The sequence below is a fragment of the Vanellus vanellus genome (assembly GCF_965231255.1).
Source record: "Vanellus vanellus genome assembly, chromosome: 5".
NCBI classification, from domain to species: Eukaryota; Metazoa; Chordata; class Aves; order Charadriiformes; family Charadriidae; genus Vanellus; species Vanellus vanellus.
Window position 1 is genome coordinate 71,222,757 of NC_138910.1, and position 27,982 is coordinate 71,250,738.

A 27,982-nucleotide genomic window follows, 5' to 3' on the forward strand; every position below is an offset into this window, starting at 1 on the left:
ACCACTACATTAACTCTATGGTATTTAAATATTGGTATTTAAAGAGAACCTTCAAACACACCTACAATATAATATCACCCTTTCATTTCAGTGTGAGGAAAATAAGGGCAAAAAGGATGAAGAGCTGGCTCTCAAGCAGAACAAGTCAACAAAGAGAGGGCTAAGTATCCAAGTGTAGGTCACAGAGCCTGATCAAGTTCCCAGATATCAATTCCCTAAACTGAAGCTGCATCAAAGAAAAATATTACAACATGTTGCTTTAAGTTATGCTTTTTCACTGCCGTGTCTACAATTCCTAATCAGCAACCTGATTCCCACTGCGGTCAGTACTACATCGACTCCATCAAACAGTGGCCCTCATGAAAAGGAACCTACATTAAGTATAAAATAAACGCTACAAGAGACAGTGAAAGAAAGCAACAACCAAATGATGCTAAGTAATATAACCCAGGGTTAAGACATGGCAGTTCCACTGCTTCATAGACTTATGCTTTATGTATAGATCCTTTACACCACAGCAGCAGCTACGCCACATTTGAGTAGCTTCTTGTTTCACTCCCAGCCCCAGTCCCCTCACCAGCAACAAAGCAAAGAGACTAGCTCATTCTGGAATGAAAACCTGGCAGCAGTGCAGTGACTTTGCTCAAGAAAATCCAATCGAAGCAGGCAGGATAATTTGCTCCCAAGCCTGGTCCAAGCATGTAACACAGCAGCAGGCTGCACCAACTTTGCTCCTCTGTGCCAGACAGCTCTCCAAATCTCTCTCAAGAGGTTTTGCACTTTGTGTCATTCACCCAGACAAAACATGTGTCACTATTATAATGTTAAAATAAAAATTGTATTTGCTGCTTGTGTTATTTCAGAAAGTTTGAACTTTCTTGTATTTTTTTGGGCTGCTTTGTGTCTTAGAGCCTGGGGCACAAGGCACAGGTGAACCACACACCACGCAGTGTGGATGTAGCTGATCTCAGACTATGCTATAGCAAGGAAAGGGCACACATAAGCTGGACTCTACTAGTAAATCAGGGGCTCATGGCTCACCTCCTGATGGTCTCCAAAGAAACAGCTTCTTCCTTGCAGCCAAGCCCTGTCTTTTTCTGAGCTCATCAGTTAGTTTTGAAAAACTTTTTTAGCAGATACCCAAGATTCACAGGTTACTATTTAAAGAGGCTAAATTGTTCGGGCAGATGATGCACAAACCAATTTTAATTGTCACAGAGCTTACCGGGAGGGGGCACCACAAAGCAGCGTGGGGGCTCCACTGCTCCCCTCGGCTCCACTGCACATCCCCGGGAACTGGGTTCATGCCAGCCCATGCACAAGGAGCAGCACATCTCACCGGCAGTCCAGGACCTGACCCCTCTCTCTGGCAGAAGCTCTGTCGACTGCTAGACAAGGTGAGAAGTGCAGAGGCAGCACATGGACAGAGCAGGCACAAAGCAGCCTCACCCTCAGCATCTGCTTTTCTCCTTTTAAATAGGAACCTGGTCACGGTGCTGTGCATCCACCTTTTGTCCTTGAGCAACAATCAAGGCAAAGGGCGAGTACAAGAGTTACTTCTTTGTACTCAGATGTTCTTCAAAGATGATTAATTAGCTCCCATCTGTCCCAGATTTTAGATATCAACTACCTTCTCATATCAAAGGAGGCAATCTCACAAAAGGTGCCTGGGTCTAGGAAATGCTCCAATCTTCAGCAATTTCATGTTCTTATGACTACTTCAAGATGCTGCTCCATATCTTTTGCATTAGTCTGGCAGCAGGAGAAAGAGTGCAATAATATACAGGAAAGGATTTAAAAATAGAGTACAGAGAAACAGAATGCTTCCTCACGTTGAATATTTCCAGGCAAAAAGAATTTGTATTTTACAATTAGGCAAGGAAATCTCTTGAACTCTAGAGAGTAACCTGACTGACATTTTAAAATGCACTGTCCTATTCTTAAGTAATAAAATTTTCCATCAAACTCTTTTCTTGGGCTGAAGTAAAGATAATTTAATTACTCACAAATTTGTGCTTAGTGCCTATCATTTTGCAAAATAAAACACCTGCTGGCCCCTGTCCAAAATCAAGACAAACAAGACTTAACACACCAATGATAAAAATCAAATGTTTAGGACAGCTATAGCCCAGGCGCTGCAGCTGGGGGAGAACGGAGTTGATCAGATGACTGCACTGGAAACTAGAAATTGCAGGCTGGTGCAAGCCAGAGACCCAAAACAACCTGGTTCTTATGCTAGGAGTTCACATGTCAGGAGAGCAGAGCAGGTCTGGAACAGGTCACTCAGAGGCTATGCAATCTCCATCCTTGGAGATTTTCAAGACCAACTAGACAGAGCTGCAGCCAACCATACTTAATGTTGGAAACAATGCTGCTTTGAGCTTTTCCAACTTTGATCTTTATTTCTCATTGCTTTTATTTGAACCCCTAAGGGAGCTAGGTGACCTTATAGAGCACTCAAAAAAAAAAAAAATTGCTCAATGTAATTTTTTTTTTTTTTTTAAATCACAAGTCGCTAGAATGATTAAGGAAAAAAATAGTGAATAAGGTTTCTACATTAAATTCTTATATATTCCCAGCCTCCCTGGAACAGCGTGAGCAGCACTTCTCATCCAGTTATGTTCAAATTAGAACAATATTGACCAACCTGGAACAGAAGGCACTAAAGCACGTAGCTCAATAACCCAATTATAAAGTGACACATCAAGTACCTCAAATCATTTCACCTTTCTGACTGGGCAATAACAGACCATCCATATTAACACGACCACACTTGAATTCATTGGCAAGAGAATGTCAGGGGGAAGGGAATCACTGGCCTGGCTTTCTATTTTGGTTAGGGTTGAACTGTGCCATACCATGACAGTAATTAGTCCAGAAATGCTAATAAATAAAACAAGCAACCCATAAGAGTATCGACATACATACTGAAATGCGACAGTAGCTAGCTACTATTTTGAGCATGCTCATGCTTTGCTTTTCAGTAAAGTAGCCTACTGATTTGATCCATTGCTGCCATATTAGTTAAGTGCATCTAATATAACTATTTCCCCAGCACCCTTCCAGCCAAACTGGCTTGCAGGGTCATTCACCCATCTTAACTGCAAGGACTGGATTCTAATACAGGCTGGGTGAAAGCTGACACACATGTAGGACAGCATGCATGAGCTGCAAGAGCAAGAATGAAACCTGACTGTAGCACATACACAAAACCCACCAGGCCTCTTATCCAAAACTGCCACCTGGCAAGTGCTCAGACCTCATTTATCAGAGATGTGAGTTCTGGTTTTGCCTGTATTTTCTAGCGTACTTCTATGAAGCACAGCAGGCTAATCATCAAGTGAACAATTGAACTAAGATTTTCCTATAGACATCTTTAAGACTCTAGTTGATCTCAGTTTTTAGCTGGCCAGCAGGTAACATTTGCATGCAGAGTCCTGAATTGTCCCTAAGGCAAGCACCACAGAGTTCAGTGCTCCCTCAGTGTCACAGAAGTAATCCAGTTCTTCTGGTCATTCTGGCTGATAATGCAAACACAGCCAGCATGGTGGCCTATTTTTTTCAGAGCCCTTCAACAACATCTTTTCGGAACAGACACAAAATTACGTACGTTATTTCCTAATTGCCAATGCAACTGAAAGAAAAATATTTGTTCTCAATCTTTTAGTAGCTCAAAGCAACTCTGTGTGGTAAGAATATCCTGAAGGACAATAAGTGCACCTCTCCCAAAGAGAATACTGGATTTTACTTTGTCCCTGAAACATTTCAGTGCTGGTACAGTAAGGCTACAGCTCACACATCATCTCAAAGCATTATTCTACTACAACAACAACAGCCATTGCATAAGCGTACAAGCAATGGGAGCAGAGACCTGATCGGGCTCCGACAGTGAAAGCAAAGGACACTACATTTCATAAAGAGACCTCACAGCTAAATGGAGCAGTGTTTAGACCTTTTCAAACTCTGTATCATCAGGTTGCAGTGAAACAGCTACCTATTATTCCTACTGCTAGCTTTTTGTCATGTAACAGGACACCAACAGTCAGTTTATCTGGTTGCCAGAGTCTAAAAGTAACTGCTTTAGGTTGTTTATTTTGGCATTTACTACAACTTAATGCAGCAATTTGAACACTGGTTTAAAAGACAATTTACCTCACAAAAATATTCTTTTCCTGCAAATTTATCCATGGTAAGAGCTCATACTTTTGTTGCTAGAAGTCAAGCAAAACTGTATTTGTTACACCTCTCCCAAACCTTACGAGGAAAGAGGGCAGCAGCTTCTTAGAAGAACAAGTTACCCAGAAGCTCAGCCAAGCACAGGTGCTTTCTAGAGCAAAGAGCATTGAGGAGGCTTCTGATGTTATAGCTTAATGCTACGAAATGCAAAAGCAGCAGTATATAACCCTTTCCCACACAACAGTCAGGTCACAGGGAAACGTGCTATTTTAATTTAAGGATAGGATAATAGGACTGCTTCCTTGCAAGAGACACCTGCAGTTACATTATCTGACTCAAGCATATGAAATGAGGAATGGAATGAAATTCAGCATATAATGGTACTTATACATGCTTCATTTCAAGAGACTTCAAGAGATTTCAAGACTGAACTTCAGCTGTCAGATATTAGCCTTCAAAACTCAAAATACAGGTTTGAACACACTAATATGAGAACTAGAAACTTTTAAACAAAAGGCACATCAAATTCACGTGCTTCCAGCAGTTATTGCTCAAAAACAAAGACTCCAAGTATTGCCAAGTCTGAGGGGGAAGACTGAAGGGAATTGCAAAGAGTTTTCAATGCTACTATGAAAACCAATACTCTTTCAATATGTAGGTCTAATATAAATAAGCCACCAGATACTGCACAGGAAAGCCAGAAAAAAGCTGTCTTGCTATTTACTCAGCTTTAAATGTCACTGCTTACCATTTAAAAAGCAACAAATAACCACAAGACACCCCTATATGGTAGCCTAAATGTTGCCAAAGGCAATGCATTAAGTGGTTAAGAAAAGTAGGTGTGAAAAGTGCATTTAGGATGACAAACCAAATAAGGCAAGTAAAGCATAAGAGCTCTGGGGACCAAGAACACTACAACACAAACACTGAGATAGCAACAAATGAATATACTGGAGAAGCCCAATGAAGAAAGCAGGCAGAGAAGCAGGAGGATGGAGAAACTAGAATCACAGCCATAGCACCGTCAGTGTGGAAAAGGAAGAGAGATATCAGAGCAAAAGCCAGACTACATAGTTGGACTCTAAAGGGAGTCCAGGCAAGCAAAATAATAACATTGCAGACATCACCCAGAGATGCACTGAAGCAGTGTCAAGAGAGACAGAGCTTGCATATTTGTATAATTTCTAATGCTAGAAGTAAGAAGGTAACTCTCATGCCTAATAAAAGAAAGTTGAGATCTTTTCATTCACTCAGCTTTCTGCAGAAGTTAAAAAATGTTAAACCACTCATTTCTAGGAGGACACAACCCAATCTTTAGTTCTTGAATGTTTAACAGTCATCTATCACATCCTGCACCCTCCAAGTGACTAATTTGAAGGCTTCTGGCTGCAAGACAACAAGCCAATGTACCCTTCTGCCACAACTGGCATAATTAGCTACAGTGGGAGGACTGGAAATTTCCGCATTTCACCCAGCTGTTTTCATTAGCTTCAACTGTGCAGAACTGGAAAAAAAGACAGTATCAGTATGTTCAAAACTACAATATGAGATACTACAAGTTGATACACTGAGACTGAGTACCAGATTAAATTGAGTTGGTTTTGAAGTTAGTTCATAGACCTCCACTTGGTTAAAAAAAACAAACAAACAAACAAAAAGTTTTAAAAAATCTACAAAATCACCTCACCCAGGTACCTCTGAGCAGTAACCTTCCATGTCCATTAAATATCTAACACATTGATTGCACCAAACAAAATAAATTAAACATTAAAACAGAACAAGTTGGATGTTTAATTTTGGTTGTATATTTTTAGACAGCAGGTGAATTAATGTTGCCAAGGAGCACACCACAAATACTGAAAGAGTCAGACCATGCAGGTGAAGCAAGCACATTTCAGAACAAAACTCAAACATTTTCATGAGACACCAGAAGGGCTCAAGTGGCTAGGAAAAATAGCCTGATTGAAAGAAGAAAAGCCAAAAGTCTTCCTCTAAAGGCCACTTTTCTTCCCTGCTCCTCAGTTGCTGAAAAGAGTCTGTAACGCAAAGTCAATTTCTCTTCTGCTTTTAAACAAATACAAACAATTCAGTTCTTTAATAAAAAATTATGTATTTTCTTTAGAAGTGTTAACCATTACAGGATTCACATAATCTTGCTTTACAAAGTGTCAGATATTCACAGAGGAGAGGACGAGCTTCCTCATTGCCATGGCATGGTTACTCATCGGAACTCAGGACCAAAAGCCAAGAAATGCAACAGATCTACCTCTGTTTCTTCTTCCCTCTAAGTTGTGGCATTGATTGATTCACTGGCTCCTCCTTCTAAAAAGGCATGTACAGGCATGGCTTATTTTATAAGGGCAAACAAGAATTAACACGCACTAACTCAGGAAAGAGCTGTAATGAAAACCATTTGTTGCATTCCAAATATTTAAGTGCTGTCATGGAAAAGAATATGGCAAGATTTGTCTTCCTTTAATTCTCTACGCCCAGCACGCTGGTCAGCACGCTGGATTTATCCCTTTCCTGTCATTCCATTCAATCAAAATTTAATGTTCACTTGCTTGCCTGCTGCTAGAAACAGATTACTGTAAGGAAGGCTTCAACTGCAGGCACATAGCAACAAGGTGTTATTGCAACCCATACATATGAAGGGTTTGAAATACTTCAGGAAATAAGCTTAGTTTGTTGGAACCGGAAAACACTCCCAGTATATCTATACAAACTGACCTTGATAACCATTTTTCCTGTAATTATATTAGTAGAAAAAAAACAGAAAGCAAAGAAGGCCTAACAAAACCCCTGCATTTATAATCTGAAGTCACAACCATTTGAATTCTAAGTAGAGCCTAGTTTCAGTGCAGATAAGAATCTGGGATATAGCAAGTTAGTAATGGCATAAATTAGCACACAGGCACAGAAGAATGTACCTTATTGCTGACACAGGCAAGCGAAACAGCATCTCTACAATAACACTTCTGTTAAGAGCAGAAGGCTCTACCCATAACGACAGCATTTTTAACATACTGTCTACTCAGTTCTGTCTAGAAGCAAGCTGTAGCCCCTGACAAGGAGCCTCTTACTTAAATAAGGTCTTTCTCACCTTCCCCACAAAGATACCAGCAGTAGCGTCCCACAGATTATATGTCTGCAAGATTCCTGATAAATAACCCGTTTGCTTCATTTTTTGAAGTCTGTTAACAGATACAAGGGTCTACTGAGTGCAAAAATTATAGCACACAAACACCTCTCATAGTACAAACTTTCATAGAATCATAGGGTTGGAAGGGACCTCTGGAGATCACCTAGTCCAACCCCCCTGCCAGAGCAGGGACACCTTAGAGCAAGTTACACAGGAATGCATCCAGGCAGGTTTTGAATGTCTCCAGAGATGGAGACTCCACCACCTCCCTGGGCAGCCTGTTCCAGTGCTCTACCACCCTCAAGGTAAAGAAGTTCCTCCTCATGTTTAGGTGGAACTTCCTATACTCAAGTTTGTGCCCATTACCTCTTGTCCTCTCACTGGGCACCAATGAAAAGAGCCTGGCCCCATCCTCCTGGCACCCACCCTTTAAGTATTTATAAGCATGGATCAGGTCCCCCCTCAACCGTCTTTTTTCCAGACTAAGGAGACCCAATTCCCTCAGTCTTTCCTCATAAGAGAGGTGTTCCAGTCCCCTAATCATCTTGGTAGCCCTGTGCTGCCCCTCTCCAGCAGTTCCCTGTCCTTCTTGAGCTGGGGAGCCCAGAACGGGACACAGTACTCCAGGTGCGGCCTCACCAAGGCAGAGTAGAGGGGGAGGATGACCTCCCTTGACCTGCTGGACACACTCTTCTTGATTCACCCCAGGATGCCATTGGCCTTCTTGGCCACCAGGGCACATTGCTGACTCATGGTCATCCTGTTGTCCACCAGGACTCCCAGGTCCCTTTCCACAGAGCTGCTCTCCAGCAGGTCAGCCCCCAACCTGTACTGATGCATGGGGTTATTCCTCCCCAGGTGCAGCACCCTACACTTGCCCTTATTGAATTTCATAAGATTCCTCTCCGCCCAACTCTCCAGCCTGTCCAGGTCTCTCTGTATGGCAGCACAGCCTTCTGGTGTGTCAGCCACCCCTCCCAGATTTGTATCATCAGCAAACTTGCTGAGGGTGCACTCTGTCCCCTCATCTAAGTCGTTGATGAATATATTGAACAGGACTGGACCCAGTACTGACCCCTGGGGAACACCACTCGTCACTGACCTCCAACTAGACTCTGCGCCCCTAACCAAAACCCTCTGAGCTCTGCCTTGCAACCAGTTTTCTATGCACCTTACTGTCCATTCATCTAACCCACTCTTCCTAAGCTTCCCTATGAGGATGCTGTGAGAGACCGTGTTGAACGCCTTGCTGAAGTCAAGGTAGACCACATCTATGGCTCTTCCCTCACCTATCCATCCAGTCACACCATCATAGAAGGCTATCAGATTAGTCAGGCATGATTTCCCCTTGGTGAATCCATGCTGAGTACTTCTGATAGCCTTCTCTTCCTCCACGTGCCTTGAGATGACGCCCAGAACAAGCTGTTCCGTCATCTTTCCCGGGATGGAGGTAAGGCTGACCAGCCTGTAGTTCCCCGGGTCCTCCTTCTTGCCCTTTTTGAAGGCTGGAGCGACATTGGCTTTCCTCCAGTCCTCAGGCACCTCGCCTGTTCTCCAGGACCTTTCAAAGATGGTGGAGAGTGGCCCAGCAATGACCTCTGCCAGCTCCCTCAACACTCTCAGGTGCATCCCATCAGGGCCCATGGACTTGTGAATATCTAATTGACCTAACTGGTCCCTCACTTGATCCTCCTCAATCCAGGGGAAGTCTTCCTCTTTCCCTGTTACTTTCTCCAAGGACTGGGACTCCTGAGGGCTCGGCCGGGTAATAAAGACCGACGCAAAGAAGGGATTCAATAACTCTGCCTTCTCCGCATCCTCCGTCACCGTGGATCCTGTCTCATTCAGCAGTGGGCCCACAGCTTCTCTGGTCTTCCTTTTGCCTCCAATATACTTGAAGAAGCCCTTCCTGTTGAGCTTGACATCCCTTGCCAGGTTTAGTTCCAAGGTGGCCTTGGCTTTCCTTGTTTCATCCCTGCACACTCTGGCAGCATTCTTGTAATCTTCCCAAGGGGTTAGGCCATTCTTCCACTGAGTGTAAACTTCCTTCTTCCACTTGAGCTTGTTCAGAAGCTCCCTGCTCAACCAGGCAGGCCTCCTGCATCCCTTGGCCAATTTCTTGCTCTTCGGTATGCACCGATCCTGAGCTTGGAGGAAGTGGTCTTTGAATACCAACCAGCTTTCTTGAGCCCCTTTGCCTTCCAGAGCCCTAGTCCACGGGATCTCCCCAAGCAGTTTCTTGAAGAGATCAAAGTTAGCCCTCCTGAAGTCTAAGGTTGTGATTTTGCTTCTTGTTGTTTTGTGTGTAGTGCCCATGATCCTGAACTCTATCTTTTCATGATCGCTACAGCCTAGGGTGCCCCCAACCTTAATGTCCTCCACCAGTCCCTCTGTGTTGGTTAATACTAGGTCCAGGAGCGCTCCTCTCCTTGTTGGCTCCTGCACCACCTGTGTTAAAAAGTTATCATCAATACACTGGAGGAGCCTCCTGGACTGTGCGTGACAGGCCGTGTGGTCTACCCAGCAGATATCTGGGTGATTGAAGTTCCCCATAAGAACCAAGGCCTGAGGGAAGCTATCTTTAGCTGTCTGTAGAAAGCCTCATCAGCTACCTCATCCTGATCAGGTGGTCTGTAATAAACGCCCACAACAGTGTCCCTCATATTTGCCTGGCCCTTAATCCTTACCCATAAGCTTTCAACCCTCTCTACATCCGCCCCCAGTGAGAGCTCGATGCATTCCAGTTGCTCTCTCACATAGAGTGCTTTGTATAAATTCCACACAAGGAATACTGGGTTTGAGCTGTTTCAGAGTGCTTTTCCAAGCCTCAGCACTCCAGCTGTGCCGCAATGTCCATTTACATTTGAGGGTGCTCAAACACTTTATTGGTAATTATAGAACGCACCAAGATCCCCTATTAATACTGGTGTGCAAAAGCAAACGTTAAAGGAATTTTCTTGTACAACTCAGTTTCTGAATGGTTTGGATGGCCAATAAGTAAAGTTAAATGAGGAAGTGAAACTACAAAGCACTTGTTAATTCCAGAGTATGTTTCCTGGGGTCCAGAGTGAAGTGGGGGGCAGGGAGGGAGAAAGCACTACAACCAAACTGAATTTACTGGAAAATATATAAGAAAAAAAATCCCAGACAAAAAGTTAAAGGGCCAGCATCACAGTATCTATTTGGACTGCATCTCTTCATACATGTAAGTAACAGGAAAATCTGGTCCTCAAGACAGTATTCATTTTTCCTCCTCATACAATAATAGTTGAGAAGCTTGCACCTTCTCATTCTGATCAACCTAGACATATTTCCAGGACATCAGAAAGCAACAATACAAGAATTGCAGGGATTGCAGTTCAAGAATGTTTTTCTTTTTTGCTCGAGACAACGGCAAATGGTCCAGTAGGCTTACAGTGAGCATCAAGACACTGATACTAAAAATTCCTTCCCCAAAAAACCCCACACACCACCTGCATGCATGTGCCACACACACACAGGGAAGGGAAAAGGAATGAGACAATGGAGCTTGCTGTTTGCAGTTCAACATTTATCTGTCTCCTATCTTACTTTCTTCTATCCTTGAGACATTCAAAGGAGGAAGAGGTTACCATGACGAGCAAGATATTTAGCAAGCCTTCCTCAGAACACAACATATTTAGATAATAAATAAAAAAGGTTCCTTGTGCACTATTACAGGCTCTGACGTGATGAAACAAGTAGATCATCCTCCTACGAGAGGGGAAAAAAGAAGAATTAAATCCAACATACAGCCTGTGTACCCAAGATTAAAAAAAAAAAAAGAAAAAAAAAGAAAGAAGGGGGCAGGGGGGGAGGTTTAACCACGAGCTGTTAAGCTCATACACAGGCATTTAAGAACAAGACTAGAATTCAAAAGCTTGCACATCCAGAAGTTCTCATTGAAATAACTGGTTGCTCATCACTTCTGATCTAGCACCTGCATGCATAAATATAGGCTGTGCACCTAAAGTTAGACTCATATTTTCAAAGTCTTAGCTTCTGTCTTTACATGAGAATTTCTTTAGTGTCTCTGATTATAGTACTTTTTACGTCTGAACTTTCTTCTCTGTGAGAACCCACCCTTCTCTCCTCACCTAACCACAAATTGCAAATGCATCTAGCAGTTTCCCTGTGCCTTCAGCACAATGCAGTGCTTGCAAAACTTTCATTGCTCGTCTCCTTTTGGTAAAAGGAGAGACTTTCTCTGTAGAGTTGTCCCCAATGTGTTTAATTTACCTGGTCACCACCAACCCACAGTAGGTTTTTCCTTTAACTGATCTGCCAGCACTTCCCTCCTGAGAAGAAGGCCTGAAGACCAGCTTGCGTCCTCCATAAGCCAACATTTTGGTCAGCTTTCTGTTTCCCACAATGGAGCTTTTTACTGAAGCTTTTCGAGAATCAGTTCCATTCTTCTGTAAAGCAAGGACCCACCTGAACCTCTCTTACTTATTATTCTAATTCTGCATATGTACATGGTAGGAAATCACGCTCTTTAAAAAGATGCATTTAGGGGGATTTAGTCAAATCATATCAGGCATACAGCCACAAAAAACCATACAGAAATTCAGTAATTAAAGCTTCCTCCTGTCCTCAGAACAAGAGTTGTGACCAGGTACAGCAGCATTTAACTTCTTATCAAACTGAAGCCATGCTACAGGGCCCCCTGAATTCTGTGGGGCTCACTTGGTATAACCAACCCAAAAACTAAGTTAAAAAAATATCTTCTGTTGTTTAGTGTTTTTCTGGAAACCCTAGGTCTTTGATCACTGCAATCAGAGTGGTTAGCTTACATTCATGAAAAAGTAAATAGCCATCAGATGTAGCAAAAAAAAATAGAAAGATCACCTAACTTAAATAAGGTCCTTTACATGCTTTCCAAGAACCTGACTTTTGATATTTAAGCACTCAAAATTGCAAAGCTACAAATCAGACAGGCTTAGCTGAAACTCCTGTGGAGGCCTGTATCATTTTTGCCGGAGAAAGAACTAAAGAGTCAAGCACACCACATATGCTACAACATCAGGCTGCGAGACTATGAACTGGAGATGGAATTTCAGCCAGAACAGTAAATTTCCTGCCGCCTGTCATTGAAAGCCAGGCCCCCTTGTGTGATTTTAAATGGACTCTTTTGGTATGTGCAGCACATCAAGCTGTGTTTGAGACTGAAGTTTTTTTCCTTTTAACTAATTCAAAAAAATATTTGGTTCCCAAGGAAAATAATATAAACAAAGTAAAGAATATGTACTTTGTCTTAACTTCTGTGAAATAACTTCACTCTTAGACACACTTTTTGTGTTACAAAATAATTCATGAAGACTTAAAGTTATAGCATAAGGTTTAAATAGTGTGACATTTTTCAAATACCAACACTACCCTCCCTTTTCTATAAGCTTTTTAAACTCTACATAGTCTAATTTACTTATTACATGTACCATGTTTAGATTTAATTTTGCATTCACTGGTGCATACAGATGAGTCAGGTTTACTTCTATCTTAATCAACCTAACTCAAATCTCACGTACAAGGTGCAGTGATGGTTACCAGAGTCTGCAGCTCTTCAGCTGCTGGAATAACCAATCATCTAGGCTCAGTACAAGTGCCTACAGCACTATTTCAACAAAAATGAGATGTCTTTAGCTGCTAAAACAGCATGATGGTGCTCACAACCTTTTAACCCTCACTCAGCCTTCCTAGAGTTGCTAATCTAGACCGAATCATTACTGGAAATGGGATTTATTTTTTCTCCTTTTTCATGCACCCTTTCAAAAAAATATAGTTAGGGCAGACCCTCCCCCAAACCGATACAGTTGGTTAGTCTAGCACTCTACAGGTAATATTGCATCAGTGCATGGTTGCTTCTAGAGCTACCTGTGCATTTTGACAAAGATCAACGGCACAGGAATGGGTCTCTACAATTCTGCAAGTTGGGAAGTGTCAGGCATACTAAGCCTTTCATACATGGATCTCTCAAGTTGAAGAGAGACATGCTGTACTCCTCTAAACAGAATGAATCCATGAGAAAAAAGGACACCACTTTGAAGATTAAACAATATGGTGCCTTGTATAGCACTGAGAAAGGATGAGGTAGAGCTGGTTATCAAGCATCAATCTACATTTGCCAAGAGTGCATTCAGCCACTTCTTATAAATTAAACTGAGAACATAAGTGAACCGTTACAGTGAAACTGACAGTCCATATGCTGTGAAGAGTGCAAAACTAAGACCAAATATGGCTCAAGTGTTGACAAGTATTTTTAAAATTGTATCATGAACAATCAAGAGATGTAAGGGAGTGTCAGCACTGAAACAAGTTTATAAAAAAAATTATAACTGCATTTCAAAACTATCAAAGATGTACTAGGCATCATTTTGCAAACTACACAGGAACAAGAAAAAGCACAAAGTCTACATGTGGTCCTGGACAAAGGATTATTTCAGATACATACACACATACAAGTACCTAATATTAAAATTTATAGCGATCTCTTTTTTTTAATGTCACAATAATTTAAGCAAAAGCTGAAAATTGTACTTTGATACAAGAAAACTGAAGGACATCCCAAGGTTTATCACTTTAAAGACTCAGGGTCTTTAAAATTTAAAAAAGAAATTGTTTATAACATGGCAATACAAGTCTCTAGCACATTCATCTTGGAATATAAACAGAAACTTCCTAACTTTTTGGCTCTAAGAAGAGTCCCTATCACCTATGTCTGTTTCCTTTCAGCAAGATAGCTGCTGTATGTGACAACAAAGGTGATACTTTCAGTTCTTCCTAACTTAGCCCTGGTGTTCATGCACAATGAAGCTGAAAGTGCAGGCAACAGACTAGTCTTTCTGTACACATTCAGTTGGTTAGGTTTTTTTAAGCCAAAAAGATTAAGCCAATATTCACATGTGCCAGTAAGCAGGCACACAGTAACAGAGATTTTTGCATCTTGTAAGTACACCTTAACTCTATTCCCAAAAGTAAAAAGTAGAAGACTCTACAGTTCTACACATTTAAAAAACAAAAAAAGGATGATACAATTAACTAGATATTTCAAAGCATCTACTAGCTTGCCACAATTTTTCTATGGTGACATAAGAAGTGCTTTTTCTCAAGAACTGAAACATAAAGCACTGTGCAGGTAGTGAACACTCCTAATAGACATCTTATGTGATGCATTCATTCTATTTTAGCACTGGAAAAAACAGTTGCAATGAAATGGAATGATTTCTCACCTTTTACATTACAGACTAGCCTCGTCCTCCTAACACTCAAGTTACTTCCTGCTCTGTTTTAAATGCTACTTCTGCTGCCATGACCCTTACTCTTCTCCTCAGGTCCCACAGCGAACTTCTCATACAGTCCTCAGGCATTAAGGGGGAGCGCAACCACTGCTGCATCAGACAAGGTTACCATTACTCTTCTCTGGAGGTCAGATCCCTGGGGTCCAGATGAATGGTTTTCTCTTGACCCCAAAGGAAGTATATGCAAGGCCTGACTCTTAATGACTCCTGTAAGGGAAAAGCTAATGAACCCAAACAACCAAATTAACAGCGGAAATAACACAGATGTGTGCTGGCTGGACTTCCAGTCCTACAATGAAAGCAACAAAAGGGGCAAGCAAATAATAGCAGTAGGCACTCCAGTTTTATACCACATAACCATTCTTGTCACCAAAGCATACCTTCCTGGAATTAAACATATTCAGTTCTAATACCCAAGTCCATACCAGGAAGGGTACAAAGTAACCATAGCACTGGACCCAATGCCTCTGACATACTCTTGTTAAAGCTAAACTTACATTTCTGGTACTTGGGTTTTATACCTGCAAAGGCCCAGATTGCCTCTACACGTTACTCTTTCCAGCACCAGCACAGCACCACTGAAAGAACTCCTGTTCACAGGGAAGTATATAAAATGAAGCTGTAGCTCTAATGAATGCTACAAAAAAAATACCTGAACTAAGGACAAAAAGAATAAAGAACGCAAGTAGAGATTTATTACAGTATTAATCCACAGGTCATGCTATTCATTGGTTGAGAGATCATAAGGATCAATTTAATCTGCAGAATTTTACACATACTTGGAGTTCTTACAAAGTTTAAACAGCAGTCCCGCAGCATCCTAGAGCCAGGAGGCATTTAAAAATGCCAGCTTTGGCTGCTGAAAGCCATCTGAAAGATAACCTTTGTCATCATAGCATGCTATTCTTTTTTTAAATTATTTCAAAGTAAATTCCATGGTTTTTACACTACTCTGTATCAAGACTCATTCCCCTAAACCAAAGACATTTAGAATTAACAGGTATATTCTCAGAGCTGTCAACAAAAACATCCAAGAGAAAGTTTGCACAGTTGCTCACTTCGTTCCTCTGAAGAAGTCACAGCTGTTGTCAGTTCCACAAGACCATAAAGTAAATAACTTGACATACTGCCTGAGACCTCTAATACATTCAAGTAAAATGCTTTATGTATGCAAATGAGACCAAATTGGACCAGAATTAGGGACCAAGTCTGAGGAGAGACAAGGGACCAACAGTTCTCTAGAGTTTCTCTACCCCTCTGCTTTTTTGCTCCTCCTCTTTAGTTTTGTTTTTTCAATCCTACAGTCAGAAAGACTATATAAAAGTACCTAAGGAAGATTTCAATAAGCAAGGGTAGCTAATGAAAAGAACGAGATATTACAGAATACAAACTGATCTGAAAGCCTCTAATCAGTATGGCTTGACTGTACACATTAGGTAATACCTCAACCTTTAAACTTACATGAAGTAAAGGGGCTTCCCTAATAATTCTGAATTTTTTTTTTGCTAGAAATCAGATGGCAGTATCCAGCAGATGAGTAACATTTTCGAACAGGGTGAAGTTGAGACTTCCTTTATGTCTTATAATTTTATACTTTGTATCACCTTTAACTCAACTTTCATCTCTTCTTCAATTGTCTCCAAGCGCAGGTTAATCAACTTAGCACTGCAACTATTCTCTTTTCTGAAGGACAACCACTAGAGCCATCTTATCCAGGAACTAAATCTGACCTGGTAAACAGGCAATACCTAAACTGGGAACAATTCCTTTGTCATATGGAAGATTTTCAGAATGACTGATAATAGGAACTGCTGTTCTAAAGACACTCTTCTCTAGGGTTGCCAGGCTAGCCTACTGTGATCACCAAAGCTGAGTTAAATATTTGCAGTGCCACAGGAGTAAAACTTAAGTTATTCAAACAATATGAATCACACTGGTGGAATAACAGTAGGGATTAGCAAATCTTACAGGAGACGGAGGGTGGAGGAGGGAGCAAGGAAGGAACGGTGTTCCAGGGCTTTTTAAAACTCTCAAAAGTGGGCAATTGCCATCTGGAAGGCAATGTATGCCTACAATTTTTGCTGTAGGATAAAGGTTTTGAAAAGGAGACCTAAGTGAAATCTGTCTGGTTTTCTCCATGCCAGGGTCAAAGGCTCTCCACAGAAAGGTGCCTGAGAACTGAGGGAAGGAAAAAAGAAAGAAGGAAAATTAAATATTGTTAATGATCGATTCTGCTTGTGAAAACTGTGTATCAGAAGGACCTTCCCGCTTGAAGAACTTATTTTCCCTTCCTTGTAAAAGGATAATTCAGCACAATTGTAAAAATTTTGAGAATTTTAAGCTTTTAATATTTTTTCTTCCCAATTACTGCTATCTCCAAAAGTAAAAAAGGGTCTCTGAAGGCCTGAAATGCCACTAATTGCATTTAGAGTTTATTTAAATTGTTGCTGTTGGGAGGAAAAGCAGAGATGGAAAGTTTTCAGTTATCACAGAGAAACTTATTAAAAAAAGCCTCTCTCCAAAAGCCACAGGCTCTTTCATTAAGATGAGCTCTAGGAGTACAGAAGGGATACACTGCACGAGGAAGGAGGAAAAAAAAAAAAAAAAAAAAAAGAAAAAGAAAGTATTTTCCAAACTGCTACACAACAGCATTCTTGTCTCAAAACAATGAATTGTGGTTGATGGTAAAAACAGCAGTGACAAGTTCAGTAAGCTATTACTGTGCAACATGTCAAAATTGTCCAATAGCAATTATTTTGCCCAAGATAAAAATTAACATGTCTGGAAGGATTTCTGTAGTAAGATTTTTCCTGGGCTTTATGACACAGCTATAAAAAAATTAATGGAACTGAAGATGTGCACAACTTCAAAGAAATCTATGGATTCTCTTAAAAAAAAAAAGTTAAAGTAGAACTGAAGATCTTTCTTATAGCACTTTTTGCCACATACAGCTGCATTACACGCTGTTGTCCATACTATACATCACCAGCATGCATTATTGCAGACAACACCACTCTGAGCACCCAGGAAACATTTTAGACTTCAAGGCACTTTCATGCACCCCTACACACAGCACCTGTAAGGTGCAACATGTGAGGCAGCTGATAAGGAGAACTCGCCGAATGGGATGTACTGGAGAAGCCAGGTGCACAGAAAGGCTGGCTCGCCCCTTGCAGTTATCTCACCATTGTTCCAATGCCACATATACAGCACCTTAAAATCAAGGCTGCCCAAATATACTCTTAGACCCATGAAAGATCTAATACCACACCAGATACTCGGGATGGAATCAGAAGGGCTGACTAGGTAGTACAGCAGCAAGGACAAAAACTGAAAGACTTCAAGAGGGGCATGTCAGGGAGACAGCAGATCCAGCTGCTGGTGAAAACAATACTGTCCACCCCGCAGATCGTGTGTTCCTATCACACTGCCATGGCCCTATTCCCTGCCTGAGAAAGCTCCAGTGCACATCAGATCCCACACTGAGCAAGTAAAGCTACAGCTTCAGATTGTGGCAGCAGAACATTTGTGCACTTTTACTATCATCCAGTATGAATTAATAGCCATAAAATTTCTGTTGTAACAATCAGCTATTGTTTGTGAAGCACTGCAATTTCAAGATATCCCAATCACACGTAACAACTCTCCCTTCCTCATCTTCTATACACATAGCTGTCAGGGCTTTCATTGCCTTCAAGAAGGAATTATCAAGCTCTACAACTCATACTGTGCATATATATACATCTAATTATAACAAGATTTTAGCCTGAACTCTCTCTTAGAAATTCAGATAAACCTGCTTAACAGAGTTCAACAAATAATTTAAGATCTGCAAGAAGGTATTAAGTGGCTTTTATATGTCAGACTGTATGCTATCTGCTTCAGTGTAATAGCATAGGCCTATAGAACCTGCAATGCACAAATAAATTTGTTTGCCTCCCATCTAAAAGGGATGTTTATTCATGCAGCCATTCCATGGTAAACAAGTATGGGATAAGATTGTACACTACTGCTATTAAGCCATGGCTGCTCCACACTAACTGGCTCACAGCTTCACATCCCCCAGAGTGGTCTCTGAAAGCTCAGCAGCGTCTCATGCTAACTGACATCAGAGCCTGTACTACTAGGCAAGTTTCTCCAAGTCTGAGGATGCTGCTGTGTGCCAGGAAATTAAGACCTGGAAGCACAGTTGTCAGATTAGGAGGGTGGCTGGAAAACAGAGAGAGGCTTGAAGGAGAGGCTGAAATTAGGTTAGAGAGGCATGCGAGTACAGCAGGAAGCACTGCAGATTCTTGTAGCTACAGAAACAAACCACTAGCTACAGTTTAGAGCTGAATACTGAGAAAGGAATACAAAGTTCCTGGTTTTACAGAAAATAAGCACAGCAAGTATGTGCCCACCAGCTCAAAGTTAGCGAGGCAGTCTAACATCTGCCAACTCATTTGGGTGATACACCTATTAAAGCATCTACTTCACTTTCCTTAAATGTTTCTTAACTATGTGCGTGCAAGGATAGAGGTCCCTGCCAGGCTAAACCTGTCTATGACTAAAGATAGATACTGACCTTCTTCAGAAGCAGCATATGCCATAGCTTGTGGCTTGAGTAGAACTTTGAAAACGATATTGGATTTTCAAAACTGGTAAGACTGTGTATTCAAAACAAGGCCAAAGTCCCAGTGCAGTCTACAATTAAATAATTCCATTCTTATTTTGAAAAAAACAAACAGAAACTGCTTCTTGCCCAACAGTTTTAAAAACAAAAGCCACTTGAGAGGGGACAATTTTAAAACAGTGTAAAATGCTGCCCAAAGGGAAAAACCCAAGGCCTACATACAATCAACACCTTGCTCAAGCAAAAAACCTGCTCTGCATGATCCACTGTGTTTAGCCTCCCATGTGGTTTAAACGTGTATGAAAAATAAATCTGTAAAACTTCAGACTCTGCCTTCTAATAAAAGTGCTGTATATTACTAATGTAGCCCCTTAGCAGACTTATAAAATCCTCAAGGTTCCTCTAACACCATTTGTGGTTGTTGCCGTCCCTGTTAATAGCACAGAAGGCTATAAAGCACAAGTTGTCTAAATCCATTCACCGAATGTTTGCCACAAGTTATCAACTTATTCTGTCATGGAAACATATATATAGAAATAAACACGATTTCCCATTACGCCCTCAGACACAAGCTCTAAGTGATGCTGTAACCCTTTTACTTAGGCATATCATCAACTGTACTCTCAAAACACAAGAAGTTTAATTACGCTCCTTACAGAACAGGTCCAGTATAGGCTAGCAGGAGAGAGGATTCTCCTTACAGTGACTCAGACGCCTGTTAAGCAATGGGCCTCTGAATCAACAGTTTCATCTCCAAAGATGTAGAAACCTGGCATAAGCTCTATAAGTGCTAGTAGTGTCAGGCTAGTATCAATTATGTTGAGCACTGGAAGCTAGGAGACCACCTTTTTGGACCACAAGCTGAAAAAAGCCACGAGACAGCGGCTGATTTGTTTATCCTCCTGGGCTATATTTGAACTGGTGATTCACCGTGTCCATCTTACTAATATTTCCTTCAGCTAGCCATTTCAGCCCCCTTCGCTAACCTCCAGAAGTCTTCAGAACTCAACTATTACTCGACACACACTTCAAGATGAAAAATGCCACTACTGTTGCCAGAAAACACAACTAATTCCACCACTTGGAACACAGACAGCTCTTCATTTTCAAAAGCTCTGTAAAACCAAAGAACAACTACTGTATTGGACAAAAATGTGGATTCCCTACAACATCAACTTATGATGGCCTCCGGTTGTGTTTTTTCCCCTATTGAAGGCATTAAATGTCTGCCTTGGTCCACATAAGAAAAGCAGCGATCACTACATGTACTTTCATAATATGTCACTAAAGCTATTCTGTTTCTCAGCAACCTTCTTCAGTCTAAAACTTTTCCTCTTTGGTCTCAAGATGTTTCAGGAATCTTTTTATAGTTATAATTCAGAATAGCAGAAAAGTTATTCTTTGAAGTCTTTCTTAGATTTATTTGCTTGCCAAGAACTCAAAAATAGCTGAACAAAGCAAGTAGCTACAAAGTTAGCACTCCATGAGGAAGCATCTGCGCTGGTTTCATTTTCTTGGCTTTCTGGGTGGGGAGGGATGTTTAAATAGCAAGCAACTGGGATGAAGGGAAGAAAAACAAACAACCCCCCCCCCAAAAAGACACTGAGGAAGATCTGCCAAGATGTAGTACAAGAAAGCGTTATGAAGTTCCATCTCTTCTAGGACATGTTTAGTGAGTGGAAGGGCCTGAAACCTCCCTGTTTTAACTAACCAGAGGTATAAAAGAAACTGGCAATTATGTCGGCAAAGCCTGCCTGAAGGACTTGATCAGCCATCTGATGCCAAATCTTAGAAACGTTTCCTCTACTGAGCATGCAGGGGGGAGGGGTGGGGGATATCAAAGGACCCCTCATACATGCTGTATCTTGAAATTTCTGAAAGCGTCTTTACTTTTGCTCTCACACTAGAAATACAGCCACTCTGAACTAGTGTGCATCACTCTAACAGCAGCTAGAACTAGAATTGCAGAATTGTCACCCCATAAGGTGAAGAATTTCACTGCCCACATATGTGCATCTTTGTCTTAGAGTTGCATGTGAAAGTTACAGAAAGTGATGGCCACACGTATCCTGATAATTGGCATATAGCTATCCAGTCTTCTCATTTTACAGTAGTTCTTGGCAAGCATACCAGAAACCTGGTTTAACTGGTAATTAATAACATACTTGTCTTTGGGGGGCAGGAAAGGGTTAATCTTTTAATTGAGCAGTTCCAATAAAATAGAAGTAAATAAGAAACTAACTTTACAAAACATGAGTTTGCCCTCAATCTGTACTCAAACTAACACAGCAGGAAAAACATTTTATTGATTTTTACTCAAAACAGGCAACGGTATTCCTAGCAAAAGAATACTCCCTTTCTTGTTCTTCCTGAGCAGTTTACAGAGGGATTAAACGTACAACCCAGTAAAACTTGGTGGGAAGACTCACATGAATGGAAACTTCCATTTCTCATTTGATACCTAGATCTTGGTCAGGGTATATGGGCAATGGAATGATTACTTTTTATAGGACCCAGATTAAGCTGTCATCTTGATGGTATTCCAAATAAGAAAGTGGTAGGGACTGAATACGCTAATATGACCCTGCTGAACCATCCCTGATTCACCTGTGAAACGTACACACAACCAGAGTATAAATAAGACTTAAATACAATGCAATGTCACCACAACAAATAATATTTAGGGACAGCTCAACGATAATCCACATCTCTCATTTAGAATATTATCAGTGAAATTTTATGTTCCTACTGTGATTCTTTTTTTCATCCTAATAAGCACTTCTGATGAGAAGACATACAAGGGCTATGAGCGAAGTACAGTTCTGAGGCCTGATTCTGCAGTCTTCCCACTGCATAGTGAGTAGCATGCGATTAACTCACTAGTCACCATAAAAGAAACTAGAACTCAAGGTGAAGAGCAGTTCAGAATCTGGCCTGAGAATTGTTTCATTTTGTGTATGTATATCATGAAATAGTCTTACCTCAGTAAGTGCGTGCAGCTGTCCTTGATGCACACAGACACCCATAAACCTACAAGAAACAAGAGAAGAAAAGTGGTTTGGGCTTTTTTCCCCCCCCTCTTTTTTTTTTTTTGCTTTAAAGAAACTAAGATAATAAGAAGTACTGTCTATACCAAGAAAGAAGGAAAAAGAAAAAGAAAAAAATTCAGCCCCACAGATACTGCATACCTCAAGGTCCATTATTTAAAAGTCTCAGCACAAAATAAAATCATGTGTCTACACTACAATATAATTTGAATTAGGAGTTCCAAGAGAGCACAGGAGACAGCTTAGACTCGAAATGGAAAGTTACTAAAGGCCAGCATATAATGACTTACACAGAAAGGAACAGTCTCAGAGTTCTGTTTTAAGGAAGTTTAAGCCAAGTAATCTGATGTTGGTCTGCATAAACAGAAAATTACTTCCCTTTGCATTTTGCTGCTTAAGCATAAAGATGCTTCTTCCTATCCCGCTTCTAACCACTCAGGAATATGAGGGCATACACGTGCAGCATACTTTCCCTCCCCAACCCCCTATTTCCAACACTTGGATCGAAGCAAGTTTCCATAATATCCAATATATACAGTTTCCACAAAAGTTACCTACACTGCACAAGGTTGAGACTCTGGCTGTTAGTACAAATGACTGTCATCCTTGATTTTTCTGGAAAGCATAGAGAATGTGCCATACATTTAACATACAAGGAACAACTGAAAGCTCATTTTTACCACCATAAAAGTGGCAACATACAAATTAACAGTAAACATATCCCATGAGAAAGTTCAGTAAAATTTCAGTTACACACACTTTAGAGCCCTCCCTGTGCAGTTAAAGTATTGGTTATTTTTAGATTAATTAATTTGCAGTTTTATCATTTATATTTTGGTCTCAAAAAGTAACAACACATTGTCTGTCATTTCTACAATGTTCAGAAATTTCCATTTTGCAAGCAAGAGGTAGAAATGCATGGTTTCATTAAATGTGGCAGGGGAATCTTATGGAGAACAATTTGAAGGAAAAGGACCTTTTATATCCTGAATCACTTCCGAATTTAAAAACAAAATGATGCAAGACACATGTAGTACTAGTTCAACTAAGCTGCTTTTGAAGAAATGAATGATCCTCTCTGTTCCCTTGTCTAACAGCTGACTGGTAAATTACAAGCAGCCAAAGAAAAATAATACAGGTAAGGTCCTTTGCATAAGCTGAGCTGTGGAAATCTGTTTTTATAACCAAAAAAGAAGCAGGGCTTGAACTTGAACATCCATTGCCTGCTCTCACCTCAAATAATATTCCCTGAATTAAATATGCAAATTTTGAGAGACAGTGAAAATCCAATTCCTCTTGTTTAACAAAGAACAATAGGGCATAACCAGGTATTCACGGGAAAGGGAAGAAGGGTTCTTCTAGATATACCATCTACTCAAAACATTGCTGTTTCTGAGTTTCACTTCATACAGCAATTGTATATGAACAATTTTGTAAACACATTGACAAATTAAGCTTCCTGCTCTGGAGGAGTCTGGATTTCTTAGTCTCAGAAATCTGTTTCTTCCTTAATGCATTCTCTGAAAGTCTCTAGAGCTATCAGGCATGGCGTTAACAGCTTTATTCACAAGCAAAAATTGAAAAAAAAAAAAAAAATCCAAGATACTAGTTCCACTATCAGACAACTTTTGAAAGTATTATTTTCTCTTTTAAGAAACATACTAATGACACAAGGTTACCCAGTACTGCAGTATTTTCATTCAACAAAAAACGAGGCTACGTAATTAAAAATAATAATGTTTTCATCTATATATCAACTCTTCCTTTGTAAAGATATACTAAATTACTTTCAAATTAGGAGTTAATTGTATTTGAGTTAATTCTAAAATATGAATGCAATTAAGAATTTATCAAAATTTTGGCAAAATTAAATTTCTTGTCTCATATTTACCAAAAAGGAAAAACATCACTGTCACCCAAAGACTGGTAGAACTTAACTTCTGCCAACCTGTTTTGGCCAAGGGAAGTCTCAATGGAAACACTCATTACCTTTGTGAACCCACACTTAAGGCAGAAAAGGCACACTGTCTCAAGTCACCAAGAGTAAGAGTTCAAAAATTCTGAAACATTTAGGGTTTCTATTGGGAAACAGATATACATTTCTAACTTTAAATCAGAAATTAAAACCAAAGCTCAATATCATGATCTCATGGAAAAAAAGCTGGACATAAAGATACATTTATAAACCCCACATATTTAGAAGTTATTACCCAGGAAAAGAGAAACCAGATACACTGATAAAGACAGAACTAATGAGTTTACAAGCAACATACTGGAACCATTTAAATTTTGTGTCAAGAATCTCGGTTTTCAGACTCTGGAAAATAGATTGATAGAATAGACCTCTAGTGATCCAAATTCCTGGAAAACTTCTTCTTAGCTGCTGTATCAAGCAATAATAAGCCTCTTGGTTAAGCCAAGTACTGCTACAAAAACACTGTTGGAAAGCATTTTCACTAAAAGATAATACATGCAGCTGCTACCAGGAAATACAATTACCAAGCAAGACTTAACATACGATTTCAATTTCTGAGATTGCCCCAGATGAGATTCCAAGTTCTGTGGATAGGAAGCTGACATGCTGGCCCAGTACAGCTGAGATTATTCCTGTTGGCTAGACGCACTGTCTCCAGAGCCAAAATGTGCTTGTAGGTGAACTTCAGCATAATGTCTTGTCAGCCAAAGGTTACACTTCCTATAAGCATTTCTATTTGGAAGAAGCTTCAATGAGCCAGTCATCCACAAAATAGGAGACCACTTGCAGATTTAAGGAAGTTTATTTTCAAGACAGTGTATCTGGCCTTATCAGGAAAGCAGAAGCACTTCCAAAATCATAACTAGTAGTTGGAAAAGTTTCCCCAGAAGCTGCAAATATGAAAGATGCCAGAGTCCACCCTACTAAATACAGCACAGCACATTTCCACTACAAAATGCTTTCTAACAAATGTCAGCGATGTTCAGATGTTGGAAGCGTCTTTCCGTAAACTAGGTTATTCCTCAATTAATCTAGAATACCTGTCCTCCTAGACAAGAGCAAGAGAAGATATTCTGGATACTTCTTAGTCTGTTAACAGCAGTTACCCTGCTTTCAGTTCAGACTGACTACAAGGGAGAAAATATTGGACAGGAAGGGGTAGACTAAGAACTGTAGCCTCAGCCTGCAATCTTTGCCTCCTTGATAAATCAAGCAAAACTAATATCCAGATTATAGAGCCACTGTGGACATCTAGACATTGAACACATGCTTCCCATTAAAAGAACTTCAATGGGACATGTTCTTGTTCTGTAGATAAACCTGTGGCACCTACAGTCCAACATAATAAATTGATGCCCTCTGAAATCTACTGCTTGTATGAGAAAATTCAGCAGTTTGATAACATTAAACAAAAACCAAAACAAACGCACCAATGCAAGTGTCTCTCACACAAGCTCAATACCACAAAGAGAAACAAGGTCAAAAGACAGATGCTTATTTCATTGCACTGACTGTTGGAGAACAAAGAGGGTGCGTAAGAATAGTAAGTCTGCGTTATGACCTTCCTTAATGTTTTAGGCACCATGTTAGATTAAAAATGTATATAAAGTTTTCTACAGTTGCATTTTCATCCAAGACATAGAGGTAAGGCATTCCATCTACTCGTTTTGTAACACGTTATACACAACACATACAGCCTCTCTTCTGCTGTCCTGTGCACAGCATTTCTAAAATACTCCTTTTTTGATAACCACATTACATGGAGAAGTATTTTTCTTTTCTGTTAAAGCACTGTTCGATACAAAGGATGTTAAGAGACAAAAGCCATCCTTCTGCCTATTGTAACAAAGTTAATCACAGGTAATTTCACAAAAAGGAAGGTTGACAGGAGAAAACTGCACACACACAAAAATGGTATTGTTCCCAGGCTGCTAGATTTATCTGAAAGATGAAATAAATTTCTCCTTGAAAGAAGTTCATGTGATATGCACACTACTTGCTTACTTGCACGTGTGCGTGCGCACAGAAGAAGGTGTATTTAATCAATGAGTCAATCTGCCTGCATGCTCAGTGCCAAACATGCAGCAATACCTCCAAGTGCTCCTATGAGAGTTCTTAAGGCATGAGCTAAGGCTTTCTGTGTAGAGAATGTTCTAAATGAAGTCCCCAAGGTACAGATCAAACAAAGAAATACTTCTTCATGCAAACAGTAGTGATATTAAAGACTGAAATTCTATCTCAAAATTGAAGATACACTAATTTAACAGACAGCACCGGAGATGGAGAATCTGTGTTAGCACACCACTTCATTTGTGGAAATGGGAAAAACACACCTGCAAGACATTACCAGAATGAAAAGGTATCAGGTCTCTCAGGCTGCAGCTCTAAGGCTCCCAGCCTAGGACACAAGGACAGAGGTTTCTTGAGTCCTTTCCAGCCCTATTTTCTTACTGTGATTTGGGTAAAAACTTGTGACTACAGCAGCACATCAGCATTCAGAGAAGCAGCAAAGAGTTACAAAAAAAATGTACAAGCACACACTAGACCTTTCACAACCCTGGTACCAGATCTAACCCAAGCCTTGAACAGCACTGTGCTTTAAATGGGACACAAGCTAATAAAGAAGCGAAGAAATGCTCCAAACCTGTTTTCCCTAACCCCAGTAATTAGTCTTGCCGTGTATCAGCCAACCTGTGTTAAAGTGGCTACAGTAAACATCGCATGGTGCAAACCAGAACTCCAGCTCACTTTTCCACTCCTGCTCGCACCATCTGTTTTGAGGGAAGATGTGATAAAGCCAGTACATCCCACACCCAGGGCAGGGAGAAGAAGTGTAGATCAGAGACAGAAAAGCATTTTAGTTCTCCATGTTTACTTGCATAGAGGATTGAGGCAGACATAGGAGATGAGGTTGATGGTAGAAACAGAGCAGAATACTCCATGAACACCATTAGTCTGCTTTTGCCTTGTCCACTCCTAAAGTGCCCCTAAGCTGGTCCCTGGGGAAAAAAGCAAAACAGAAAAAAAAAAAAAAGCAGCTCTATCATACATAGTTTCCTACGCTCACCAGACAGTGACTGAACAAAAAGTTACTACATTACAGTTAATATCTACTCTGACTCAGGAATCACGTCTGCTAATTCAAATAGGAAGCAAGAGGGAGGAAGACAAACAAAAAAACCTCTAAATCTCTGCACTTTTTAAACATCGTGCCAATGTAGCTGCAAGAGCTGGAGTCTCCTATTCTAAAATATCCTCAACAGACTGACAAAGAGGTTCCATTTTGGCCAAAATAATCCCTCTAATAGAGGACAGCTTCTAATTTTCTTGATGGAAATATATATAAAAAACATTTTCTAATGTACATATGTATTTGACCACTAGAATCTTAATGATGTTACCATGGGGACAGTATACTTGCTGGGGACTTGGTAAGTGAAAAATAAGCTCTTCTGATCAAGATGGATCTACATAGCTGGCTAAGAGCAGAATTTGAGCACAGAAATACTGAAATGAGTGGAGATATTTAAAGTTAGCCTTTCACTCCATGCCCAGAACACAAGTTACTTTTAAAGCCTAAATAACCAGATTGGTACTTCACCAAGTATTAGAAGTAGAGAAATGGAAACATCTCGACACAACTCCATCTCCTAAAGTAGTACGAAAGTGTCACTAAGGTAAAAACACAGACCTGCCTCTAGGTAATCTCTACCAAGT

At 40.4% G+C, this 27,982-nt stretch overlaps 1 protein-coding gene across 1 annotated transcript in view; it reads right to left on the reverse strand.

The window, feature by feature from the left end:
* TESK2 (testis associated actin remodelling kinase 2) overlaps nucleotides 1-27,982 on the reverse strand; it is a 78,376-nt gene that overhangs the window by 22,876 nt on the left and 27,518 nt on the right. The window contains exon 3 of the mRNA XM_082483331.1: nucleotides 22,225-22,273. Within this exon, the coding sequence (XP_082339457.1) occupies nucleotides 22,225-22,273 (49 nt within the window). The remainder of the gene's footprint in view (nucleotides 1-22,224; nucleotides 22,274-27,982) is intronic.